Here is a 27,806-nt window from a genome sequence, read left to right as displayed (position 1 = left end):
GCTGCGTGCCCAGAGGCCACCGTAGTGGTAGGCCAGGGACTTCTCCAAAGCCTGACCAGACTCCTATCATTGCTCTCATTTCTGATTTGGTCTTTTCCTCCTTTCCCTTATTTTTGCCCTTTTTGGTTTCCAACTTGAACAGACAGCTTTTTGTTTCCGCCAGTGGAAACTCCCCCGTCCACTGCTGGTTGGGATGTGCCGCGTGGTTGAGGCATTCCAGAATTACTCTGGGTTTTTCCACATATCGGCGGTGACCACGTTCTGACCACAGATGGATACAGGAGCCATGCAGGTAGCTGAGGGGAGAGGGAGACATTGGTAGAAGCTTCTGGGTTACTAAAACAGTGCCAGCCTTCTCGATACTTTAAAACTTACTTTGAGCCTACCTGGCTGTACCTGGTATGTCCATTGTGAGCTGACTTTTTTTTTTTTTTTTTTAGTGGAAAATGTCCATTCCTTTAGTGTAGAACTTTAATAAATTTAAAAGCAAGTCAAATCAGTGTAACAATAATGTATTAAACAACATTCAGTTAACTCAATATAGAGACCAAAAAAACGAACAAGGTATTTTTCCTTTTCCCAAAGTTCTACCAAGTTTAAAAATTCACATATAAACATAAATAAAATACGTAATAGAATATACTAAGTGACATCAGAGAAGTACAAAGTGCCACTGAGAATTCAAAAGAAGTGGTCACTTCTAATTGGGAGGCTTTCTGAAAGAGATAGCAATTAGATTTAAATGACCTCAAAACATTAGTAGGATTTGATTTGATTTGATTTCTTACTGCTGACTTTTAAAATTTTTTTTTTATTTTTTTAACTTTTTATTTTTTATTTCAGAGTATTATGGGGCATTGTGAACTGACTTAAATCAATTTATTTTGCCTAAAGTAGGCCCTTGAAAATAAAACGGTTCATAGGTGGCACCAGATTGGGAAAAAAGAATCCACATTGAAAATGAAATTGTGTGGAGGGCTGAGAGTAGTTTCTCCTAAGGTTTTTTTGTTCTTGATTTTTTCATTTGGTTGTTTAGCAAGTCAAGCAGTGAGGAAGAACTGGAGTTTGAGACCAGTTCTTTTTGGTCATTTGTTAAGTGAAAAGTAGTACCTCATTGGTATCTTAATTTACATTTGATTATTAGTGAGGCTGAACACTTCTCTGTTTTTGTTAGCCACTGTATTTCTTTTATTAGTTTGTTCATGTCCTTTGGCACTTAATGAAGTATTAGCATTTTTCCTATAGATTTATAAGAGTTCTTACTATGTTAAGGTTAGTTACCCTTTGTTGTCATTGCAGATCTCTGTCTGGCTATTTGTTGATCGTATGAATATGTGTGTTTCTGTGTATATAAGTTTTTAGTTTTATGTAAACAGCTCTGTATTTATGTTTTTTCACCATTATGCTTGTTGCAAGTATTTAAGGTTTTCTGAATTGGGAGGCAGGATACAACTTTTACTTTAATTCTTTAATCTCCCTCTAGTTCTCTTTCTGGGCTGTCAGTTTCCATTGTCAGCTGCTGTTTGGATTAAAGTAGCTTTGAGCCTTCCTCATCACTTTTTTCCAACATCATTTTATAGGAAGTGAAAAGTCACCTTTTCTAGGTTAAAAATGAAAAATTCCCTCTGGGAATCAATTCAACAAAAAAACACTTGGGCTTCTGTGCAGAAAATACGAGCAGAGTGAGTAGGGATGCATTTTGCAAAGCATGACTTTGCACAGTTGTGAAATCTCAGTCAGGGCATCTTGCCAAGTATCCTATATACCAGCTGAAGAATCCACAGGGCAGTGAATTGTAATAAAAAGGGCTATTTTTGCACTCCCAGACCCCTGCAGTGAAAGAACTTGTACTATTTCCAAACCAGACACATCCTTCTGGTTGATAGATTCCACTGCTTCCTGGCTTCTATGTTTATTCTTTGGGCCAGAGCCTTGTGTTCCGTAAACAGAACACATGCCAATGCTATGTGGTCCTTACGGGCCCATCTGCCTTTTCTTGTCTAGATCGGAACCCCAGCCCTAGAGCAGGGCACTCAGGTGTTTTCTTAACCGTTTTCTTATCCTAACTCCCTCGGGTTCCATAGAGGTTCTTCAGGGGTTTTACAAACTGCGAAGCATTTTATGCCCAACAATAAAGATTTTAATCACTGAAGAGTGTTGCATTACTTATTTTATGTATTTGGGTTTGCTGTAAGATTTTGTTTTGTCCATTGCTGAGATGTCCAAAAAGCCCTGACTTAGACACTCTAACATACTTTCTAGTTCTAACATTACATAGTGCTGTGCCTTCTCATACCAGCAGCTCACCCAGGGATCTTTCCCAGAAGTGGTCTCCACGTCTCAAATTCTGTGTTCTTATTCAGCGGGGAAGAGAACCAGAACACTTTGGCCCACCAAGTATCAGACTTAAGTAGACTCAGGAATTTTGTCCAGTGTCCCCCAGGCTTTTTTTGACTTTAGGACATGCACATTCTTGTGTTCAGGTGTAGAGGTCCTCAGTCACCAGAAGTAGTTCATGATCGTGACCTGTGTTCTTTCTGTCTCAGGCAGGGAACGTGGTGACGGGAGAGATGGTAGAAGAGCTCATTCTGTCTGGAGCAGATATCATCAAAGTGGGAGTTGGACCAGGTAAGACACGTTGGGAGCACAGCAGAGGGTGTGGGGGAGGGGAAAGAATGGGATCTGTGGCTCTGGGGGCCTGGAGGTGGCTGGAAGGGAATGAATGAATGACTCATCCACAGGTTCAAAGCACATTGTTTTCCGGAAGCATCATTGATTAAGCTTCTGTAGGAAACCCGTGATGGGAAGTATCATTGAGCTGCTTTCTGATGCCTCCAGGGCGCTTCTAAATGAGTTTGGATGTGCTTAGAATATGAAGGTTGGTTCCAGAATGTGAATGTGGAAGAAAGGAAGGCAGATTACATTAATGACCCCATGTACCTTGAAGAGAAGGGGAAGTGAAGAATCCATGGGGATAGTTAATGGACATGAATGAGTTGAGTTTTTGTGAATGTTTGAAGGACACCAAACATTGCAAATCAGCTTGCCGCGATGGGGCCACCTTTGAATTTGACCTGTGGCCCAGGCAGTTATCACCTTTGGCTCCTCGCCTGATACATGTTGGTCACAGAGTTTGCCAGTATCCTTGTCTCAGGCATTCTCTCCCAGGATGAGTGGAGGAAGGAGGCGGAGCCTTTCCGTCCTTACACTGGGTGGCGCCATTTTCTCTCGGGCCAGTTGGTGTTCGTCTTCCCTTTTTGCCATACTTGAAGATGAGCTGCCGTGTTTTCAAATTCATCCTTGCACATCCCTTATTTGCCAGACACTAAAATTGGAGAGAGAGAAAAAAGGTACACATTTTCAGCTGGAACTGAAAAACAGCAAAGATTTAAAACAGAAATCTCCCACTCAAAAGACACTACTAAAAAGGGAAGCAAACCATAAACCAATATGAGAAGAGTCAGTGGCAGAGGGTACTGCTGACAGGCAGGTGACGCCATTGTGACTTGGCACAGTCATCAGCCTCAAGGGAAGAGCGTGCATTGGAAGAGACTGTTAGGAAGAACCATAGCAATCTCTTGACGATCTCTTGACAGGGAGATTGTCAAGATTGGGCTTTTCATATTACCACTCACGTAAGCCAGTCCATAATGTAGTCTGAACAAGAAGAAGGATAACTCTGGTCTTTCCTAAGTGTCTGTCTTCCATTATTGGAAAGTCAAAGAAAGGATAAGGCCCAGTCCCTACTTAGCAGGAGCTCACCCTTAGGGTAGGCTGTAATAGACCAGATTAATAATAGAATAGGCTAATAGACCAGGAAGACTTTTTTCCAAAGAAAAAATGCCAGCCACCTATTCAATCAGATGAGTGCCTGTTAGCTACCATTGTGCTGGGTGGGTGCAGGTTAGGATGTGAGGGTGTGTGACACGTTTCTAGGCTCCTAACGAGCCTTTCTCGATGTCATCTTGTGCATTCAGCTGCACGTGTTTCCTTCACTCACGTCCTCTTTGCATACACTGTCTCCCCCCACCCCAGCCCGTCTAGAACAGACAAAGCTAAATAGAGTCAGGGGCCTTCTTTGAGCTTGGTGCATGGGAACTACTTTAAATTGATTGGAGACCATATTTAAGTCTTATAAATTCTTTATAGTATTTATACTGGGTATTTATGTATCTAAGCGATAACATTACAAAAAGGTTCATTACTGAGAAGCTCCTGGGAACTAGAAAAAAGTATTAAAAATGGGTTCCCCTGGCCCCCTAAGCAGGAGAAAATAATGTACCAAACTCTTCTTTCACCTGAGTGCTGATCAAGACCACTCCAGTGCCTTATTTGAAATTTCTTCCTTGGCTGTTTCCAAAAAAGGCAGTTGGCCTAACCTTTTTGTGGGGCCCTCCCTGCAGCTGAGGCCCCCGATTCCGCCGCCGGGTCTAGCAGGGGAGTGGGAGAGGAGGAGAAGAGCTCATTCTGAACCAGAGGTTATAGACCTCCTACCGCGCTGTGCACAGTACACATTCGGTCACCGGGTGCCGGGTGGGAATGACACCTGTGGGCTCGGCCTGTTGTGAGGGTGGGTACAGGCAGCCGCCAGGACTTAGTGGATTCTGCCTGCAGGTGGTTGCAGGAGAAGTGGGTGCCTCTGTCCCTCTCCTGGTTTCTCCGCTAAATCCAGGCCTGAGGAGTATAGACACGTGTCTCTATCTGATCTTGACCTTGAAGACCCCTGGGAGAAATTTGTGGGATGCTCAGTGGCCTCCCACAGGTGGTGGCAGGGCGCGGGGCGAGGTGGCTGGGGCGGGCAGGAGTTCGCGGCGTCTGCCTTTAAGCCGGCCCCAGAGCACCCCCTCACGGGCACCGCAGGACAGCCAGGAGGGGCTGCAGGAGTGGCAGCGGAGACAGGGGGTGTGGGTGACTCATTCATCCTTGAGCCCACACATTCTTTCGGTGACTATTTATAGCACCTTGTTATGTACCAGGCTCGCTCTCAGCGCCTGCTGACAACAATGAATACCCATGGAGCTTACCACGCAGCAGAGGAAACAGATCCTTGGCGTCCTTACATAAATAATGCTCTGAATGCCTCTTTTTGAACTAAGCACTGTGATGAACAACTTCCTTAGGGCAATGACATTTAAGATGAAGCTGGAAAGATGAAAAAGGGTTGGCCAGGCGAGGGGGACTGGTGGGAGGGAGCGTGGAGAGAGAGAGAGAGAATCATGTGCGGAGTCCCTAGGTGGGAGGAGACTGGCCTGTCCCTAGCAGTGGGCAGCAGGGAGGGAGCAGGGGAGCATGACGTGGCTGATCTGGGTAAAGCAGGGAGGGGACTTGAGCACGGAGACCTGTGATAAAGATGGCGGAGTGAGTATGGAGCTGAGTGAGGCGCAGGAGCGGGGTCAGGGCAGGAGCGGGGTCAGGGTGCTCCCTTTTTTCCAGAGCTTTCTGCAGCCCAGGCCCTAGGCCAAACCATTCCCCTCCCTGTGTCATTTGCTGTCTGCCACCAGCCCGGGAGGTATGTGCTTTAATTTCCATTTCACAGGCCAGCAGTGAGGTTGAGAGAGGTGAGTAGTTTGACAGAGCTTGGAGGTAAAGAAGGTTCGAGGCTGTGGGGGGATCCTGAGAGGTCCCCTAAAGCAGAGTGTGGCTGTGTGGGACAGTGGAGGGAGGCAGAAGGGATGGGAGAGGCGGATGCTCGGCCACCGCGTGGGAGCTGATACCATGGGGAGAGTGGCAGGGACGTGCATGGTAGAGGGAAGGCGATGACAGGAAGGAGGGCCGGAGGGCGTGTGTGGCCAGGTGGTGTGGCTCACAGTGACCTCCATCACGCTGGCAGGGCGGCCCCTCCCCTCCCCTCCTCTGCCACGTCTCCTGTGCCATGGCGGCTTTGCCCTGGCCGGTAAGGCAGGGCAGCGAAGGTGATGGGGGCTGGTTTTATGTCACATTTTGCCCGTGAGTAAGTAACTGTCTCTCTGTGGGGTCCACAGGCTCCGTGTGCACCACCCGCACCAAGACAGGGGTGGGCTACCCCCAGCTGAGTGCCGTGATCGAGTGCGCCGACTCTGCCCACGGCCTGAAGGGGCACATCATCTCCGTGAGTCTCCGAGCGGGGCTGGGGGGCTCAGGGGTGTCTGGGGACGGGAGGGAGCCGGGCACTGTGGTTGTGGCAGGCCCAGCAGGCAGCACTCAGCTGAGGTAGTGGGTAGTGTGCTGGGGGACATACAGCAACCTTGGGAACACAAGGAGGGCGTCCTCGTCTGCTGGGGCTGCCATGTCAAACATCCAGTGTCTCACGGTTCTGGAGGCGGGAAGTGTGAGGTCAGGGTGCTTGCAGGCCTGTGCTCTCTCTCCGCAGGCCCCGGGGAAGGATCTGTTGCAGGCCTCTGTGGGAGCCTCCGGTGGTCCCTTGGCTTGTGGCAGCCCAACTCTAGCCTTCACGTGGCGTTCTCCGTGTGTGTGTGTGTGTGTGTGTGTGTGTGTCTACGTCCAGATTTCTTCTTTGACAAGGACACCAGTCCCGTTGGATTAGGGGCCACCCTCCTCCAGGATGACCTTATCTTAACTGATGACATTTGCAAGGACCCTATTTTCAAATAAGGTCAATCACGTTCTGAGAGACTAGGGGTTAGGATGGCAACATGTAGATTTTGTAGGGGACGCAATTCAACCCATTGCATATCCCAGATTTGGAGGTCAGGAAAGGTTTCCTGGGGTGTGGTAGGGAGGCCTGGTGGTTGCAAAGCTTTGGGGAACCAAATCTAAGTCCCTGTGTCTGGGATGGGGGTAGCGGGAGAGAAGCTTCAGGGCAGGTGTGCACGAGAGCTGTGGGAGCCACAGCAGGCATCAGCATCGGGACTTCCTCCTAAGGGCACTAGGGAGCTATTGAAGAGGTCTAAGCAGGAGAGTCCCGAGTGGGTTGATTTGTCTTTAGAAACATCGAACTGGCTGCGTGGGGGGACTAGCAAGGGACTAGATGAGGAGAAGGGAGCCCAGCTGAGAAGGCACTGGTGATTCAGGCGGGAGGGGATGGTGCCCTGCGCTAGGTGGTGGCAGTGGGCTTGAGAGCCATCCACAGAACTGACTGATGTTTAGGAGGCAGAATTAAACAAGCCTGGGCAGTTGCCCAGGTGCTTGGGGACCTGATAAAGGAGGAGGAGGAGCCGGTTCACTGACAGTAAGAACAGCTGCAAAGGAAGAGGTTCGGGTCGGTATGGAGTTCACTTTGGGGTGTGTTGATGTTGAAGTGCTTGAGGGGCATCAAGCAGGAAGTCCATGAGGCATTGGGTTCAGGGGCTGGAGACCTGGGTGCTGTTAGCCCCAAGGTCATGGGAGCCTTGGGAGTGGACGAAGAAGGAGCCTGGGCAGGGTGCGAGGGTGAGAGGTGAGGTTGGCCTGGGAGCCAAGGAGCAGACCAGCGGGCCCACACCATAGAAGGCGAGGCGGGGGGAGCACTGCTGGGACGCAAGAGCGAGTGGGCTGCGGGGTCCATGCTGGAGCCAGGGGGTTCTTGGGAACTGCGAGGGCAGGCTTGGTGGCATGTTGGGGGCAGGAGTTAAATTTCTGTGGGTTGACAAATGTATCGGAAGGAGGGAGGTGAGGAGAGGCAGACGGTGTTCTCGCAGCACTCAGGAAGCTCCTGCAGGAGTGGCCCCACGGCCACCAGCTGCTCACTGTGGTTAAGGGTCGAGGGAAGCAATGAGTGCCAAATCAAGATCTGTCCTCAACTCACCCAAGCATCTACTCCAGCTTCATCGGTGTGACCACCACTCAGACAGTGGCAATTCTGAGATGCTCAGAACAGGATGGAACATGTCCGAGCCGACAGACAGTAATAGAATGTCTTTCGTTTATGTGAACATTTTATTTACGTGTGTGTGTGTGTGTGTGTGTATGTATACACAGGCAGTCTCCTGTTTATGGACGAGCTGACTGAAGGTGTCCCATACTTACGAATAGGCTCCCAAGGCTCCTGTAAGGATTATTTGTAATTAAATAATCAAATCAGTAACTTGGGAACTAGTTTCTTCCATGCTTGTAGACAAATCCACATGGGGTAAGGCTTTGCTGGTGCAGCGTCCGTAAGTGTTGAGAGAAAGGCCAGATGCCCTCGTCATCCGTTGGGAAAGCATCAGGTTTCAGTCGCTCGGAACAATTATAAGGGATAAAGTGAGAATAATGGAGCATATGAAGGTAGTGCTCCAATGAAAGCATCAATTATTACTAAGCAGAGTAGTAGATTATTGAAACAGAAAAGTTATCGATTTGATTAGAAGATCAGAATAAGCATAATATTCCCATTAGCCTAGTGTCGATGCAACATTAGGGGAGTGTTAACCTTTAATATTCTTTTTTGAAATGCCTCCTATCCCCTATCTAAACTTTCTATATGAGTTTGTTTTTATGTTCTGATAGTTTGAATTAAAAGAAAGAACACAGTAGTTTCTGTAACTTATTATTCTAGTACAGGGGTATTATTACAGTATTACTGTATTATTATTACCACCTATGAGCCATTATAGTATTGTTACTGCTATTGTCATTATTACCGCTGTATATGCAGTGTTCTTCAGGCGTCTGAGTTACACACAAATCTGACTTAAAGTTGTTCTCAGGAACACATCTCATCCGTAACCTGGGGACTGTGTGTGTGTGTGTGCGTGTGTGTGACAAATTTGAAGTAGTGGCATATTTTTAGTGGTTCTAAAACAATGTTGACTCCTACTAAGTATATTAAAATAAACCTTCAGATCTTTCCCCTTGTACAGTTGCTCAGCCAAGTTCCCATATTAAATCATTGATGGGTGATTTAAAAAAACAAAACAAAACATCCAAATGCAGGAAATTACATATCCCTGGGGATTGATATCTTATTGATTTCGGCTCAGCATTTCAGGCTATTAAGATTTGATTTCTGGACCTGCTTTTAGGGCATTATTACATTCTTTAAAAACCCCTTGGTGATTTCATCTCCTCCGAGCCTAACTACGGCGTGTGGGCACTGCAGCCTTAGCCTCCCATCTTGTGACTTTCAGGTAATAACTGAAGTGAGGATCCAGGTCCTTGACTTGCTGTCTGTGCTGAGTGCCTGTGCTCCTTCTAATTCTTCATCCAGCGTTTCCACCCATCTGACCATTCATTCAGCAAGTGTTTATTGAGCATTTACTATGGAGCGAGAGCCCATGATCTAAGGGTTATTGGTTAATGACAGATCTAAGACCTTGCACTCAACACCCGGTCTTTAACTTTTGCTCCAGTGAGCAAATTAACACCCATGTATTGAACTAGTATGTAAAAGGCTGACATAGAACTGTCAGTCTGCTAAGGTGGGTTATTCTGCTCGAGGAAGCGCCCAGGCAGTAGTACCATTTTCTAGTATGCCAGCGGTTCACAGATCCTGAGCGCGGCCTTCTCTGAGGCCGGCTGCGTGACAATGACCAGAGAGGCTTTTATAAATAAACATTCCTGGACCCCATCCTGGCTAATTAAACTCTTTCAGAAGTTGGCCTCTCTGTAATTAATCATGTCTCTATTACCTAATAATGTTCACTTATCAGTCTTCTCTATTAAATCAAAATATAGACCCTAATCATATATGTTACTTAAATGACCACCATTTCCAAATTAGCAGAGGTCAAAAATAAAGTTTTACTGTGAACTTGTTCAGAGATACCGTATTTATGTCTTTCTAGAGACTTCAAACTTGCTTAGTTTACAGGGCTCTGGCCAAAGTAGGTTCTGTGTGCCCCACAGGTGACTCTCATTGGAAATCAGCTGGGGATCTCTTTACACAGCACCACGTCATTTATTGCTTATTTCAGCAGTTCTCTAAGTGTGGTGCCCAGACCAGCAGCATCCGAATTCACTGAGAACTTGTTAGAAATTCTTGGGGCCAGGCATAGTGGCTCATGCCTATAATCCCAGCACTGTGGGAAGCCAAGGTGGGAGGGCAGCTGGAGCCCAGGAGTTCAAGACCAGCCTGAGCAACAGAGCAAGATCCCTGTCTCTACAAAAAAATTAAAAAATTAGCTGGGTGAGGTAGTATAAGCCTATAGTCCCAGATACTGGGGAGGCTGAGGTGGGAGGATTGCTTGAGTGATCAAAGTTGTAGTGAGCTATGATTGTGCCACTGCACTCCAGCCTGGGTGACAGAGTGAGGACCCTGTCTCTAAAAAAAAAAAATTTCTCGGGCTCCACCGTAGACCTAACCTACTGAATCAGATACTCTGAAGGTGAGGCCCAGGAACCTGCTCTAACAAGCCCTCTAGGTGGTTCTGATGTGCTCTCAAGTTTGAGAACCACTGGCTTCTATAGTAGAGGCTTCTAGATTGCACTGGCTGGGTTAGTGTTCCAGAACCAGGTCACATATGCTAGCACCTAAGGGAGCAACTTCTTTGAATTTGTCTGTTAGGGACAGTGACAGCCCAGGCCTGTGGTACTGTGTGGTAGAAGGTAGCACTTCCGATCCTACCTGTCTGCTCCGAGATTCTTACTTTTCCATCAATGGTGAGCGATCCCCTAGGTGGGGTTAGGAGTTCAAGTTGTAGCCAGAAGACCACGTGAATGGATTTATTAATATGTGGGATTCGAACCCTTGACTTCGGCTCATTCCCTCAAAGCAGCCACAGCCCCGACCATCCCTGTGTCTAACGAAACACAGGCAGGTTTCTCCCACCTGCTGATAGTCCTGAGCCCGCTGGAAACCCATCAGATGTTTTGGATCCTGCCAGTTTGTCCAATTTCCTTCCAGCTGTCTCATTTTACACTTTTGTTGCTGAATTAGCACACCCGTGCTGTGGAAGTTCAAAAGGAAGCCACAGCACGGTGCCTGTTCAGCCTGCGCTGCTTATACCCAAGAGGCTGGGGCTTGAGTCGTGTTTCTGTTTGTTGTGGCCCACGACGGCTTCAGAGGGACAGAGAGCGGAAAAATTCAGGATACCCCCTGCATAGGTAAAGACTGAGGTATGACCAGTTAATTTTGTCTTGTCACACCACTATTTAGACCTTAAAAAATTCATTCAAATAATTTAATCTTCTGTGCTTTTTTTTTTTTGAGGCTTGAAAAATTTCCTGACAAAATCTGTTTAACCTAGGACAAGTTAGAAATGCAAATAAACATAAAAAAGAAAATAATTATTGCTAGAAATGCTATGATTTTCCAATAACCACTGGTTCTGATCTTGTCCTTTCATTTTTATAGCTGTGTGACCTTAGGAAAGTCATTCAACATTTCTGAGCCTCATTTTTCTCTCACCTATAAAAATCAACTTCAGGTTCTTGTGTTTGAATAGAAAAATGACTTTTAAATTCGTAATAATTTCTGGCTCATGGTAGGTACTCAGTTTGAACTCCTTTCTCTGCCTACTCTAGGTTTGCTCTCTTAGCCCCTATTGTAGGCATGAACAAGCATTTTTAAGCGAAAGAGGCATGTCGCCAACTCACAAATCAAGTCACCACTCACGGCATGTGATGCCTTTTGTACTTTAATGTTAACTCTTCTGGAAAAACAAAAAAATTAACCCTCGTAAATTGCTACTTTGGGTATTTGCACAGGGCAAAATACTCCCAAATTATTGTTGTTGTTTTAATAACCTCCCAGCAGCTATGAATACTTATGTGTGAAGGTAAATGTGTGTCTTAGATTGCCAGAGTGTGCTCCCACTATTCTGCCTCCCCTCCGCCCCCTGCCCCCCAAACATGCAAGGACACTTTGAACACTTCTGGAAATTACGTGTACACAGCAGCAGGGAGCAGACTGCTTTGTCTTAAGGCATCGTGTGAAGTTGGGTTGCTCTTGGTTAAATGTGCAATCTGGCTTGTTTGGTTTATTTTGTCCATTTCATAAATGCATAGACACTGTGTATACAGGTGATGCGTAAATACAGTTTCCTCTTTGTGGCACATCATGCAGTTGCATTAACTGTGGACATCTTGGCCTGTCCTGGGGAGAGAAGGGCTCATTTTCTTGGGGTCCTGTTAGCACAGGGCTTCTGGGTCGGGCCCTATCACGGACCACAATCATGGGATTTTCAGGCCTCCACAGGAGATGCAAATGAGTACGCAAAAGAATGTTGGTTTTTTTGTTTTGTTTTTTTTTTTTTCTTACAGGACCTGTTTTAATGGGAGAATGAGTTTATTTAATCTATTTGAAGCTGTGAGTTTGGAACCCTATTGTGTAGAGCTGGTTTTGACAAAGAGATAAAGCGTTTTAAAATTAATTGGTGGGGCAAGTGAAGGGCCTGTTGAGGTTGTACCGTTGAGAGAGAAAGTAAGTAACTGCCAGAACTTCGAAGCAGTGAGAAAGGTATAGAGCCACAAGCCCTGTTCCTGTCTTCCCATGGAGAGTTTGGGCCAGAAACCTCCTATGGAGAAACTGCGTCTGAGACACTCATGCCTCAGCACCCTGTGCCCTCTGGGGGTCAGAGGAGCCACGCATGAATAACACAATTGAGAAAATAATTGTGGTCCATAAATGTCTGCCAAGCAAAAGATTGAGCCTTCACACCTACCTTTTGATCGGAACTGCAAAGATGTGACAAAGCAGTGTTCTAGTTCTAGCTCCTGGAGTGACGGGCCTAATAAGCAAATAGAAAAAGAGAATTGAGTCACAGCGCCTATGTTCTTGGTTCGAAATGTTCTTTGCACAGTTGTTCATCCCAATTCTAGGTAGACGCCCTCCGTCTCCAGAGGTACGTGCACCTTCCTGTAAGAGGTAGCACAAGGTACCCCAGGTAGCCTTTTTTCCGTGTCTTTTCCCAAAACGTGCCTGATCAGAGGGACAGGTGCTTCCCTCTGAGGCCTTGGTGTTTCTCCTGGACCCCATACTGAGCGCTGGGCTCTGTCACCATCACATGAGCCCTGATGCTACTGCTGTCTTCCCATGTGCCGTGGCTTTCTTGGCTGTCTCTCTGTGTGTGTGGCTGCTATTCTGGGATACCATTGCTGTCTTTCAGCTTCACCCAGGTTATATTGGGGGTAGCAGATAGCAGCCTGGGCCTTTTGTGTCTCTTGTGTTTGTAAGGAAATGCAACAAGCTCTGCATCCTAGAGACCTTGTACTGTGTTGCTGGTGTTTAAACATCATCCCAACAGCTGAACACCCCAAGAAAGACTGTCCTGCTGTGCATTAAACCAGCCTAAGCGTGTACTCTGTGGGAAGAGTAGGCATCAAGAATGGCTGTTTGATCGTAAGGTTACTGTGCACTGTACATGAAGAATAGGAGACACACGGATGGCTGGAAAGATAAGGGACTAAGTCAATGTCCTTTTCTTGGCTTTTAAAAGAATTTAGCCCTTGTGCTAAATAAATCTCACTTCACACCAGACAGAGAGGGAAAGGTGCCTCGTGGGTGAGGATGAGCACGGGTGGTGGAGTGGCCAGGCGCCTTCCGTAAGGGGCTGGCAGAGGCTGAGGCTGAGCCCTCTGCAGCTTGGCAGTTCTAGCTGCCTTCTGCTCCCTGATGGGATACCTGAGCCAGGCGGGCAGGTGAGCAGGGGGTGATGCCAGCCTCTGACCCCCAGAGGAAACCAGATGGGTCTTGGGGAGTGGAAGATGCAGCATCAAAGGGAATAAACGACGAGGTCAGAAGACAACAGTCCAGCAGTCGCTGGGGGATTTGGGCCTATGTGCGGGGCTGTGGTGGATCTCAACTCCCAGTTGCGGATCATCCTGGGGAGGGGATGGCCGGGCCCCTGCTGATGTCCTCTCCTTGCTTTTTCCTCTTTGCAGGATGGAGGCTGCACGTGTCCAGGAGATGTCGCCAAAGCCTTTGGTAAGGCTGGGCCCCGGTGCAGAGGGAGGGAAGGAGCGAGGGAGGGAGCTCCCTGCAGCTCTGCAGCGTGGGAACCTACATGAGGAAGGGGGTGCCTGTTGGGGAAGTTCTGGGCCTGTCTGCAGTTTCCTCTCCCTCGGTTCAGCCCCAGTTGGCTGAAATCCTGGCATTGGTTTGGTTCTGGCCCATGGCAGAGCAGGCCAAGTGCCCAGGCCATGGATCGAGGGGTGACATCCTGCAAGCCAGGTGGAGGTCATGGCTTTTTAATCCCAGGGATGAGAAGGCTGGGGGACCTGCCCAAGAGGACCGTGCCAGGTCTGACCTGTAGTAGTGATCACATGGAGGAGGGTCTTTTGGACTGAACCTGGAGAAATCCGATGGAAGGGACAGGAGGAATCCCTGCCGCAGTTTCTCACCAGACTGAGGTGCCTGCTTCCCACCAGGGGGCAGCAGTGCCCCCCCTCCCCCTCCCCGCCATCCAGTGGGACCCCCAGAAGGTGGGGAGGGGATGTGTCCTGGGCTTTTCTTGGGAAAGCCCTGGGAAGTCCAGCATCTCAACATAACAGCAAAATAGGGCTGCCAAGCCCTGTGCCGGCCACTTACCTACAAACCAAGTTCCGAAGTCAGAGCTGGCTGCCTGGCTGGGGGCTCCAGCCTGTTCAGTGGGAGCTCTGGGTGCTGGCAGGAGGCAGAAACAAAGTTCCTGTGTCCCTACCCTTTTCTGATGCCAGCAAAAAAAGGAAAAAAAAAATTTTTTTTTTTTTTTTTTTTTTGGTGGTGGGAAACTTTCTGTCTTAGGAATTCTGTTTAAAAAAAACTTTTTTAAACAAAAAGCCTGATAGTGACAAAGGGAAACATGGGCAGTGTTCTTAGCAGGGTTTCATAGCAACCCAAAGAATGTCATAAAATGGGACTTAATCCCATCCTAATCATAGATCTTCGTTCGCTGTGGAAGGGAACATATAGCTCCTTTATCTATTCCAGGTTGCCGATTTTATAGTTGAGGGGCCTGAGGGCCCAGGAGGGGCATGACAAGGTCATGGTCCTACAGTCAAGGGCAGGGCACGGGCATGGCAGGGAGAAGGGACCCTGTCAGGGGACACTCTGATTAGGGAAGGAAACGAGAGTGTTCCAAAGTGAAAATAATTGGGAACCACTTCAAAGCGTTCTTCCCGTGGGTCTGTGCTGTGTTCCTGCTGTTGACATTCCCTCAGCAGGTGCCCCGCCCCTGGGGTTGTGGTCAGCAGGAGTCCAGGCTGCACGTCAGTCATCATCTGTCCCCTTACAATCACGGGGGGACCAAGAAACCAGCATTCGGGTTAGGAACCCTGGCAGGGAGTGTCTTCAGAGCTTGCTGTCACGTAGAAAGGTCTTACTGTGCCTTGCTCGACTGAGTGCCAGGCCAAGGGGCCAGCCCTGCAGAGCACACCTTTTTAAAATGCCAAATGTTTAAATGACCAGATGGAAGGCAGCAGAACCACCTTTCAGGGGCCGCATTTTCTCTTCCTCATCAGGGTGAGCCAGACCCCCACCTCGTCCTTCATCCTAATTACTTAATACACCTGTATACTGCTGGCGTCTCCTATTCTAAATGTAAACCCTCGGCAGGACTTACGCAGGAGAAGTTGCAGTAGCAGTTTCTTACTTAGCACTCAGCGAAGAGTCCTGCAGAGTTGTCTATGAGCAGGATGCGGAATGGCGACTTTCTGTTGTTTCTTCCATGTATTCCTTTGACTTTCTTGCCAGGTGGTTGTCAGCATCTGCCCTGCCACGTGCTGAGATAAACACAGCCAGCCCCAGTCCTGTTCCCACATAGCCTCCAAAGGCAACCTCAGTGCCCCGTCTCCTCTGTCCCTGTCCTGGAAATTTCATGGCACTTGTTGACCAGAATGGCATATTATTTACTCTGGAAGTCTAATATTCTTCATAATGGGGGTGCACAGAGCTTTACATACTTATATAATATAGGGGCTTCTCTCCTCCATGCCCAGTCTCTAGGGTAAAAGGGTCAATCAGTTCTGAGGTCCTTTCGTGACCCAGAAGGACAGAGTGTCAGAGTCCTGAGAGCTTAGAGGCCGGATGCCTGATGGGAGCATCACGGAGAAGTCATCGTACCGAGTACAAGATTAGACAATGCTCTTTCTAAGGTGCTGCCCAATTCTTGACGTTTCTCTGGTTCTAACGGGGGGAGACCTCTGCTCGGGAGGTGGTCGTAGTCGGTCATTAGTGACCATGTGCCTGTCCAGGGTGTTGGCCACCAGCCTTTGGTAGGCTGCATTTGTTTCTCCCAGTGTCCGTACCCCTCTTTCCCTGCACGGGGTGGGGGGGGGCCTTCTCCCTTTTTCCAGAAGGGAAGGCCGAGCCTTTCTCTTGACTGTAGCTGGGGGATAGGGAGGGAGGGTGAGTTGGGGAAGGGCTCGGATGTTGCCAGAGTCCATTTTCCCTGAGCTCTTCTCTGTGTCTTCCTTTTGTTCCTTGGTGTTTAGGAGCTGGAGCAGATTTTGTCATGCTGGGAGGGATGTTTTCGGGCCATACCGAGTGTGCAGGAGAACTGATTGAGAGGAACGGACGGAAGCTCAAGCTCTTCTACGGGATGAGCTCTGAAACGGCCATGAAGAAGCATGCGGGAGGAGTGGCCGAGTACAGGTGAGGCGCCACTCACCGGCCAGGCCTCGTTTCTCTTGCTTCTTAAGGGGATAGGACAGAAGCAGGTCTGAGGGCCAGTTCCGGGTACATTAAAGTCCTGTGGGAAGGGGCTCTTTCTAAATAGCCCTTATTTTTATTCAACTAACATATACAATGTTTGGGGCCTCTGAAAGCAAGTACAGAGCAGAAGTGTTTGAGAACAGGTTAGAACTGTGACTAGAGGTATATGTGAGCAGGTACCAGTCCTGGACAGACACCCCAGACTTCTGGGGATGGGTGGGATTATTGCCTTGTCCTTCTAATAATAATGTTTGTTGAATACTGTGAAATAGTAAGAAATATATCTGTATATATTGGTCTCTGCCCCAGTTCTTGAGACAGAACTCCTAAACCCTTCTAGATAGGGATGCTTAGAGAATCTTTTATTCTAATGTTTGGTCTTTGACCCTGGTTCCTGAGCTTCTAGAACCTCAGCCTTTGCTGAGGTGTCCCTGTGACCTCTGATCTCTGGCCTGAGACAAGCTCAGGCTGCGAGGATTGGGTTGAAGAATGGATCTTCCATTGCACGTGAAGCAATGGGTGTGGTCTAGACCACCGCACGTGGCCAGGCCTTGCCTGAAGGGTGCCATGTTTTACCTGCCGTAGCTCACGCAGCCTCTCATCTGCCTCCAGGCCCTGGCAGTTGACACAGGTGGCATTTTCAGCCATTTCAGCTACAGATGTGGTGCACTTCTGCTGAGATATGTATGTGTGTGTGTATGTATATATATTAATCCCTGATCCCTGAAGATACCCTGGCCATTTCTGCTGCACTTCCCATTTTAACTATGCATGTGTGTTTTACAAACATGTTGGCAGAATATACTCGTTACTGCGCCCTGCTCCGTAGAGCCTGCTGTTGCTTCTCATCAGAGTGAGTGCTGATGACAAGCTTCGAACCATAAACAGGACAGAAGGTCTGGCATCCTCAGAAGGAAGTCGGCTGTGAATAGGCTGATGGCCTTTCTCTAGGAAGCCTTGGGCTTCTCCGTACAGTTTTCAGGGTGTGTCCCAGCGCTGGGGTGGAAGCCTAAGCTCTTCCTAGCTGACTCCCTCTGTTTCCTACCACTCATTCCACACCTGGAAGCTCATTTTGAGGACATGGGGTTCAGATGCATCCTATGAGGTTTGCACCAGGCTAGAGGTAAAACGTCAGAACTGTCCACTAAGATTTATAGATGGGAGGGTCTGGGGTTGAGGGTGCTCTACAGAATTCTGTTCTTCAGTAGGGTTCTGGGGGACTGATTTGAATTCTCATTCTCCCTAGTCTTTTTCTCTCTAATGGGGGAACCTCAATAAAGATGATATTATCGTATGGGGAAGGCAGGCTGGGAACGAGAGAGGGGGACTGCATCAATCAGAGACAAGAGACATGCTCCTTCCAGGTGGCCTCGGGGCCCTGTTTCATTGGTCACTAGTGGAGGAGGTTGCACGGTTGGGCAGAGCACTGGGATTACTGCTTCAGTCTACCCTGGACCTGTGGCCAAGCAGCTTAGTGCCTTCCCAGCAACTGTCGTCACCATCGTAGGGCCCCATGCAGTGAATGTGCATGGAACGATCACGGTTGAGTGAAACCTGTGGGCTGCAGGCCTGTTGTGAGGGTGGGTACAGGCAGCCGCCAGGACTTAGTGGATTCTGCCTGCAGGTGGTTGCAGGAGAAGAGGGTGGCTCTGTCCCTCTCCTGGTTTCTCTGCCAAATCCAGGCCTGGGAAGTATAGACACGTATCTTTATCTGATCTTGACCCTAAAGACCCCTGGGAGAAATCTGTGACATTTTTTGCCCTCTGGCTGTTGCATCTGTTTTGGGTTCTAAGAAAAACTGTAGCTTGGGAGGGCCAGACCAGGCTAGAGCACAAATAGAAACCAAGGAGGAAAAAAAAAAATCATCCTCCTGCAATTTCAGCAGGGTGTGTAGACATAATGAGAAAAAAAAAGATTCAGGAGTATCAAGACTCAATTCTGGAAGTGGATTCAAATCTTAGACAAGGAAGGAAAGTGCTAAAGAGACTAGAACCTTAATCCAAAGGAAGCCTGAGTCCTGCAGGCAGCATCTGTCCTGCCTCTGTGTGTGCCTGTCCCTTCCTTTTTGGAAGTCTGCAGCCTGATGACCATGATCTCGTCACGAGAATGAGTCCCTACTTTGACATTATATTTAATTATGGCCCAGTTATTTATGCTTTGCTAGTTATCCCAATCATTAACTATTTCATTCTTGTGCTGTCCCTGGGAGGCAGATCAAAGGACCTTCATTTTATGGATGAGCAGACTTAAGCATCAACAATAAGCGACTTGTAAAGGGTGATGTCACCAGTTAGCAGAGATACTAGAATGAGAACCTGGATAATTTCCAACACGCCCCAGGAAGGCCATGGAAATGTCTTACGATAATGAAATGTCAATCATTGCAGGCACATGTGCACAGATGCCTGTCTCTGGTTACAGAATGCCATGCCCTGAACTGTCCTGGGTGTGGCCAGTGACTTTGGCTTCCTGAGCTTGGGACCCTGAACCAACTGCTAGGCCAGCCCTGCCTCCAGCCAATGGCTTAAGTAGCTGGATTTCACCCACAGATAGTCTTGCACGTTCGGCAAACAAGAGTTAACACTCTTGTGAAATTCTAGGTAATGAGTGTCCGGTCAACAGATGCTATTTTTCCAGTTGAAGAGAACAGCTACAAAAGTTCCAGAATTTGGGTATTTGCTAGCATGTGCCCGGCCCCTTCAATGAGAGCTAGAGTGTGGCATAACTTTCAGATTTCCTTCTTGTCATGCCCCTTATTATAATGGTCTTTCATCTTATCATGCAGTCTGGACTGTGTCCCCATTTTGCAGGAAGGGGACCTGACGTGTGGAATGAAGCCGTGTTACTTGGACTTGTGAAGCAAGGGATAGGGGCTTAGCAGGGCTTAGCAGCAACTTAGATATTGCTTAGTGTTCGTGCCAGACCCGAATTTCTAAATGCTCTTCTGAAAATGTGAAAGATGCTTCCCAAAGCCCTGCAGCCTCCCATGCTAAGACAGTTCTTGATTCTGCTCTGGTTCTACCTTGCTCGGACCTCCCACTGCGCCCAGGGCGATAGGTGGAGTGATGTGTGAGAGAATAGGGAGGCGAGATGGGGGTGGGGTGTACCCTACAGAATGTGCCCCAGAAAAACAGGCAGCTGCCCGAGCGGAGCCACTGCATCTTGCTGGTCGTTTCCACGTAACCTAGTAGGGCCTGAGTTGTCCATTTTATGTCCTCCTTTTCTCCTGGTTGTCCCTTTGAAGACACATGGTTTCTGATCACAGAGCTGGCATGCCAGGGGGCAGAGCTCTGGGCTTTTCTGGCTGTTGGATCCAGGAAGGGCAAGCGGAGCAGGCCCAGGAGGTTGTTGCCAGAGGTAACCTAACCTGCCAAGTCTGCTTTTCCCCAGTGGGCGCTCTGGGGCTCTTGGTCATTTGGAGGTTGGTGTCCATCCTCAGGTGGAGTAGAAAGGTGGAGTCGCTTTCTGTTAGGGCAGAGTGGAGGCACAGCGCTGAAGAAAAACGTCACGCTGCAGGATGGTATGGGCCTGCGCTCCTTCACTTGTTAACTGAGACTTTGCTGTTCCCCGTGTGTCCTTTGGGTGGGAGGAACGTGTCCATCTGAGATGCTGGCATCTGGTAGAAGAAATGCAGGAATGGTGTCTACCTAGCCGAGTGCCTCGGGGGCTGTTCCAAGTGCTATAGCTGGGAATGATTCTAGCTGGGTTCTTAAGGAAAAAGAAACTAGATAAAAAGAAAACTTCCTTTTTCTTCCAGAGCCTCTGAGGGTAAGACTGTGGAAGTCCCGTACAAAGGGGATGTAGAAAACACCATTCTGGATATTCTCGGAGGACTGAGGTCTACCTGCACCTATGTGGGGGCCGCCAAACTCAAAGAGCTCAGCAGGAGGGCAACGTTCATCCGGGTGACCCAACAGCACAACACGGTGTTCAGCTAACCCCGAGGATGAGAGGAAGTGAGGTCTGGCTCGAGTGGACGCTCCCACACACACCTGCATTTCCCATCTCCCTCCTAGTCTGTTCCGTCAGAGCTTCTGGCTGCTACGAATGGTGGAATGCTGCATCCTCCTCCTCCCTCCTGCGCCTGGAGGCTTTGGGGCTCTCCCTCGTGCCTTCTTGGGGCCCAGAAGATGGGGCCAGCGGTCAGAGCCCAGCTGCCTAGAACTCATAACCTCATTGTTAAAACCAACACTTGCACCTTTTTCTTTCTCTCTTTCTCTTCCTCCCTCCCTTTCTTTCTTTTTCTTTCTATTTTAAAAGAAAACGGTTTCACTTTAATATAATGCTATTATCTAAAGACTTGACTGAGTGCTGGAGTTTGCATTTGCAGGACCCAAGTTGTATAGGGTACTCAGGACTTCTTTGCCTTCCTTCTTGGACAGGCCAGTGGCGAGCCGCTCTGGCTGTCAGTGGACAAGTCACCTTGGGAGGGGAAGGGAAGCATGGGGAATGGAGAGAAGCCAGAGTTGGAGTGACTGGCATCCCTCCCTCCAGCTTTTGGTTGATGGAAAAGAACAAGAGCAACTGACTGTTCAGATGGACATGAATTCTCTTCCCAGCTTATGCTCACAAGGTCCTGGGGATGTGTTTTCACTGAGACCTTTATTGCGTGTGCTTTTTGGAAACAAGTCTTCCTCCCGGTTTGCTGCCACTGCTTGGAAGCTGTCCCTGTCCTGCCTTTTCATTTTGTTTTATTCGATTTCCTTTCCTTCCCTTCTCAGTCCCAACTTGTCAGGATGGCCTCTCTTAAAGAGGTTATAAATTGTTTTGAAGTTCCACAGGATGTTTTATTGAAAGGTTATCTGCCAACATATTAGCAGGTGCAGTACCACTGAAAAACAGCAAAAGCTTTGAGCAGTGGCATCATAGAAGGCATTGGCTTAAAATACAAGTTAGAGCAGTTCTATGCCAAACGATCGGGGACGGTGACACCCGTCTGTCCACTGTGGCACTCCTAGGGCTACGCTCCCTGCAGGGACACATGCCGCTTTGCCCCTGTGGTGTAAAGCCTTTGCCGACTAGCTCTGTGTTTCCACAAACCCAAGGCAGGTCCCTTTGCAGTACAGTTTTTAGGGAAGTGGAGACCGAATTATTACAAAGCCAAAGACTCCTCAGGATCATTTTGAAGCAAAGGTTTCAGAAAGAGAAGAATTTCTCAGGCTCTGTTACTGTGGCCTCTGCAGGTTCATCTCCGGCTCCAATAGGATTGGGCCTGGGGAGCCCTCACAGGAGTGTCCCTCAGACCAGGCATCCTAAGGGGACCCTGAGACGACACATGCAGCCTTGCTGCTGACCCACTGGGCCTGCTGTGCTGGTGGGAGGGGAAGGGGCCAGGGATCGCGATGCCATTCGCCTTGGGCTGCTCTGTGTGAGGTAAGTGTCACGGCCACTAGACAGAACCATTGGCATCTCGTGAAAACAAAAAAAGGAAGGCAGAGATTCGGACTGTGTCACCGGACTTGCCCGCAGCAAGCCGGCTCGTTTGCCCAGGCTGCGCTGGGGGAGGACCCTGGCCCTTGTCCCCTAATTGGCACTGGTTTAACGCCCTTTCTTTTGCACACTTTATACCGTGTGTCAGGACCTCAGCTCTTAAGTCCTGTAAGAGGGGAAGCCTAGTTGGATGTCCCCCAGACACCCAACCAAGAAGACAGTAAAGTTCTCATTCCTCCTTGGATCAAGTGCAAACTCTGAATTTAACCCAAGAGTTCTCTCCCATCTCTGTGTGACCCTACGGCTGGAAGGACTTGAGATGGGCACCCGGGTGATCCACCCGGAAGTCACGGGTCCTCGAGGAACTACTGGCTGTGAAGCCGCGTCTTTGCAAGGTGGGCCCACTGAAACCGACAGTGCAGCCCTTCTGAAGGCAAACACGGGGGCTCCTCCACGCGCCAGGACATCCCTGCTCATGGAGTTTCTAGCAAGCACGAGCTACAGGAAACACAGATGAATTTCCTACTTTCAGACCACTAACCAGTTTACAAGGAAACTATAGAGGATGTCATTAATGATTATGCCGCATGAGCCCGTGAAGCTGACCAATGTTTAAAAACAAATACCTCTTGTAGGAACAGCAGTATTCAGATCAGAAATGCAAACATGAACCAAACAAGGCATCAGGTGTGGACGTGTGCCTTTTATCTTAGAACATCATCTCAAGGACACCCTCCCCCCCACCCCACAAAAAAAGTTGGTAGCGGAGGCAATAGGTCATGTCACTTCCCCCACCACTGACCTACCCAGGGAGAACTGAGGTCATGGCGGGGTTAAATAGGTAAGAATTAGGACCATTTTCTCAGCCTCATCTATTTTTTGACGACCTGACAAAAGGCGAAGACACAACGTTTGCAATTGGCACTGTTATTTTATTAGTACGAGTATACTGAAACAATAAACTTGTACTGGTATACAGACAATTTATTTAAAACAATTTTGTTCAAATTTTGAATCAAACATTGTTTTATTATAATAATGAAATAATTTCTACCTAGAAAACCTGCAAGCACCATCAAAGAAAGGGACCATAAAATTCAATAAACAGACTCGAGTGTATCCTACAAATAGACACACCACGATTAGAAAATAGAATATGAATTCTTCCATTTTTTTTTTTAATATTTGTTTTAAAAAAGCTAGTGCAAGTACAATATTTTACACTGGAATTACAGAGAGTATGCACGCATATGGAAAAAAGTTCTCCTGTCACCATAAAAGCTCTTAACTATGTATGCACTTAAAATTTTCTTTTCAGTAAGGTGCAAAACATCATTCCTTCCCTAGTTCTCTGTACTGGCCATGTCAGTCTGGTAGTGCCCACAACCCAAGTTCTGGTGTCTGTTTTCCTGTGGGAGGTGTACGATCGGAAGTTTGGTGGGTAATGAGCTGATAGTAAAACACCCAGTGGTACGAGTCTCAGAGATGGCTCTGGGGCCAGGACCCCACTGACTAGAAATGAGGGCTCTGTCTAATCCGAAGGCCACCACAAATACTGACAGGACTATATTGAAACCTCCTTTCAGTTGACACTAATTTGGGTTTACAGTTGAGCAGTGCAGGCTGGGGAGGAAGAAACCCGGCCGAAAAGGGCAGTATTCACAGAACCGAATGCACAGGTATCAAGTTTAAGCTTCACTGACAAAAGAATTCACCCCACTCCCGGACCAGATAATAACTTAAAGAGTAGGTGGTTCACGTATGAACCAGAGAAAACCTATGCACCTGGCTTCTTGGTAACTGCTCTTTAGCAACAACAGCTCTAAGCTAGTGTCACCTCAGACTTGGTGTTCTGGAGGACAGTATGTTATCTTGGTAAGGATTACTGTAAACAACGCTTCCAAGGAAGGCCTTCAGATTGGCCACGGTAAAAGGAGACAGGCTCATTAGCCATCCAGACGGCAAACAAACAAACTAAAGAAAAAGAAAACGTGGGTGAGTGGGTGAAGTCTCCAATTTATCTGCAGTGGAAGACTTGAGTCCTTTCAGATAAGAAAAGTTACGGAAATTCTTAGAGACTGTTATTGTATAGATAAATACCTATTGGCCAAATGCACTTAATTTTAATACAGTTGAACCATTTGTATGCAAGTCATGGGGACATGAAAAACTGAAGCCGTTCCCTACCGCCATCATACAGGTGAATGTTAGCTACCAGAACAATTGCATTTAACGAGAAGGGAGGGGATGAGATTCTGAATTTAAGAATTGTAGGTGGGGATGCTTAATATCCCCATAGCTGTCCAGTTTCCGCTGTCCGGCATGATTTTTGGACAGGAATACTATTCTGAGAAGTGGCTCCACATTTATTTTGGCCTCCTTATATTAAAGAAAAATCAGAACTGAAATAAAATGAGGCGTTGCAATTGAAATCACGTTATAACCCCTCCCCCATTTAAATGAGATGTGGAGGGAAAGAAGGCTAAACAATTTCTTTTTTTGTCCCCATAATGAGTCCTGTTTTATTGGTAGCTAGGATCCCTTGTTAACAAACACTTCGTGTTCAGGATTATATTCTTTGGGTTTATAGGAACAGGAAGTGCTGAAAATGTCAAACATCATCTCTGAAGGAAAAGAAGTTGCAATGGCTTAAAAGTTTAGACTAAAAAGGGAGCTCAGAGAAGGACTTTCAGCATAGGAATGAACAGTATTCTCAAATAGCAGAATACAGAGTTCCCCTCCCTCAGACGAGGGCTATGTGTAACAAAAACAACAGTAAGCATAGGTCTAGTTTAAGAGCCTTTTACGTAGTAAATCTTCCAGGCCGTAACCATATAAATCTGATCATTTAGACATGACAAATTTCTATATACAAAAAAACATGTAACTTTCAACTCTTATCTGCTTTTTTGTTTTTTTTTTTACAAACAAAGTATGAAACTTATTGTTTCAACAGATCCATATCTTTCAAACACTGAATGAATCATTTCGACATTCATTTTTCTTTTGTGCAATTTTTTAAAACATTACCTGTACTCCTCAAAGTGAGTGCTTCAAAATTTTTTTTCTTCAGCTTCTCAAATTAGGTGTACATTTAAAAAAAAAAAAAATTCCCACAAGGTATAGTGCTACAAGAAAAGATCCTATCAGTAAGGTAATATATTTGAAGCGAGGTCATCTATGTAAAAGAAATCTCAGCTCCGGAGTAGAGGTGTGCAAGTTGTTTGGAGTTTCCCTATCAACAGAAACACAACACTGTCCGTGGAAAAGAGAGGAAACCAACCCAACACAATAGCATATGCATGTGCTTTATAAAAAAGTATATTCTCTGTATATTTATTACTTGATGTGTTCTTAAATTCTCTATTTCAGAAATTCTGGGTTAAAAACACAAATGTGGAAGCAAAGGCCTCCACTCCACTTTAAAAAAAAAAAAAGCATAAATCTCTTTCCTTTCGTATCACCACCAAAGAAACTGGATTAGGCCACGGAGTCTGCTGGCCCTGTTTTCACCTGGAATCATCGGGGTGACAGGGAAATTGAAGTGCAAAGGGGTTCAGAAGAGAACAGACCAGTTTGTTGAGCTGCTTGCAGTTCATGAAACAGTAGCCATGACAACCAACACAGCTCAAAAAGGCTGGCCTTCGGTCCCAAGAGCTCTGCTTCCTCACCCACATCTGAAATAGCATGGCATTAGTGTCTTCAAAAGCATTTGAGATTTTTCTCTCTATGAAAGAAATAGGTTTCCTTAGTAGTCACAGATGTTAAAGGGTTTTGTCAATTGTTTCCTTTAAAAAAACAAAACAAAACAAAGAAAATCCAAAGCTACAACAATAAAAATAAATTTTGGCAACATATTTAGGTAAAGATCAAACTATGTGCAAAGAGTGGATTTTATGATTACTAGGAGCTACTGTTCGTCTTGAACATGCAGCATTATATTGCAATCTATGCAGTATCTAAGGAGTAATCCACAAGATGCAGGAAATCCAAACATTCCTTGAAATTGTACAACCCTACTCCAGAGCAGTCAAAGTGCTGCTTCTGGACACATCAGTGTACCACACACACACCGGCTCCGTCCCTGAGTAAGAGGTGTGAAAGGTTCCGCAGAGTTCCTTATGGGGGAGAAGGAGGGATGCTGCCACTTCCTGGTGGGGGGAAAAAACCCAACACACTCACCTAACAGAAAACACGTAGGGTCACAATTCAGAGTTAGAAATGGGATCAACGACAAACAGCAAAATCAAATCATCCCAAACCCAACCGGGTGAGTTAGGGAAAACAAAAAGTTGACCGACATAGAAAATTATCCTGAAAGTCCAAATGAAAATGCAATTTGGATTTCCACTTTAATAGATTTGAGGTAAGTGGCATCCATCTCTGAATCCCTCCCTCCCCCACCCCCTGCCCCAATGTGGCCCAGACAAACTGAAATAATTCTTAAGTTAAACATTCTAAGGAACAGTCATTTTATATATTTAGAAATCCCTATAAAGAGAGGTTCTTGTTTGTTGGTTTCTTATTAATAATATTATTTTTTTTTCTTTTCGCCCTGACTAATTTCTTGGTGATTGTGTTCCGTTGTAAACGCAAAAGGCCTGCTGTTATTAGTTTAAAAATGGAAAACAGGAAAGAAAGAAGAACAAAAGACGGCTGTCGGTAAATATTGCAAAGTGGACACAGTACAGAGGCACATGGCTGATCCTTGTAAGCCGCACGGCACCGAAGGACTTCTACCCCTGTCATCGTCATGTTTGCTACACAGAAGCGGTGACAAAGGCTTGCCAGCGTCTGCAAACAAGAGGAGGCTCCCGCCCTCTGCGTGTTCTTCCTATTTGAAGAGGAAGCTGCCACAAGGGAGTGGTGACTGCTGTTGGCAGGTGGTCCCCTCCACAGCCCCTGGTCAGCATGCTCAGAATGCACACACACAACAGGCTACACTTCCTGCCCACTCTCGGCAGCAGGGCTAAAAGTCTCAAGGACACAGACCCTGAGGAGGGGCCTGTGCACGTGCAGAAAGGACCGTGGAAAATGGTTGATGCCAGGCTACATTGCTCCAGAGTACGTCTTAGAAATGAATCTGCCTCCTTCCTCTCCACACTCCACATCCACTATTCCGTGTGGTGACAGGGGACACCGCGGCTCTTCCCCTAGGTCTCCTTGGCTGGCTCTTTCTGCAACATGGTGGCAGACACTTTGGGGTCCTCCAGGCTCCCGGCCCTGCACTCAGCATCCGCAGCAGAGGAAAGGCGGGAGGCTCTCCCCCTCCTGGCTCCTTCCCGCCAGCCCTGCTCTGGCCAGAAGGGGAAGATCAAGCGAACAAGGAAAAAGCCAAAAGGGAATGGGCTTTAACTATATAGCACACCGGTCAGACTCTATTGGCACAGAAAGTATTGCACATGCTAAAAAAGCAAGAGAATGAAATGGGACAAAGTTTAGAAAGAACCAATTATTGTATAATTCCTATACCTGAAATAGAACCACAAAAAAATTATGATGATGTTCCTATTGCTCCAAACCACGTGTGTTTTCCCATTTTAGTGTTGTCTATGGATCCAGTCAGTTCAATACTCGAAGTAAGCCAAAAAGGTGGTGTGTGTTTTTCTGAGTCCACATGAGTTGTAAATAGTGGTACTAATGAAAACAAAGTCTATGTGGCAGCCCCGTATTCCTCTTACCATCAAAGGTTAAAAAACAAAAAGAAAAACAGAACCTAATAATTGCAAGTGCCCTGAGCAGAATATATATGGAAGATTAAGCAAGTTCTCTGAACAGAAATGTTTAAAAAAACACAGCACTAAATAAGCAGTACGACCGCAAGAGTGAGCCCACCCAGCTCTCTGCAAGCATGCTGAGAGGGTAATGAAATTTGAGGAAAGTCAAGGAACGAGTCTAGCTATTCTAA

At 47.2% G+C, this 27,806-nt stretch overlaps 1 protein-coding gene across 2 annotated transcripts in view; it reads left to right on the top strand.

Moving 5' to 3' along the window:
• Nucleotides 1-20,712, top strand: part of GMPR (guanosine monophosphate reductase) — a 43,254-nt gene extending 22,542 nt beyond the window's left edge. For both annotated transcript variants that reach the window (XM_069493130.1, XM_069493129.1), the window contains 5 exons: nucleotides 2,547-2,628; nucleotides 5,982-6,088; nucleotides 13,720-13,762; nucleotides 16,249-16,408; nucleotides 20,226-20,712. In XM_069493130.1, coding sequence (XP_069349231.1) covers nucleotides 2,547-2,628; nucleotides 5,982-6,088; nucleotides 13,720-13,762; nucleotides 16,249-16,408; nucleotides 20,226-20,406 — 573 coding nt within the window. In that variant the 3' untranslated portion in view covers nucleotides 20,407-20,712. The remainder of the gene's footprint in view (nucleotides 1-2,546; nucleotides 2,629-5,981; nucleotides 6,089-13,719; nucleotides 13,763-16,248; nucleotides 16,409-20,225) is intronic.
• Nucleotides 20,713-27,806: the final 7,094 nt, after the last annotated feature.

This window comes from Eulemur rufifrons, chromosome 18, assembly GCF_041146395.1.
Source record: "Eulemur rufifrons isolate Redbay chromosome 18, OSU_ERuf_1, whole genome shotgun sequence".
Taxonomy (NCBI): Eukaryota; Metazoa; Chordata; class Mammalia; order Primates; family Lemuridae; genus Eulemur; species Eulemur rufifrons.
This window is presented reverse-complemented; position numbering and strand designations above follow the sequence as displayed.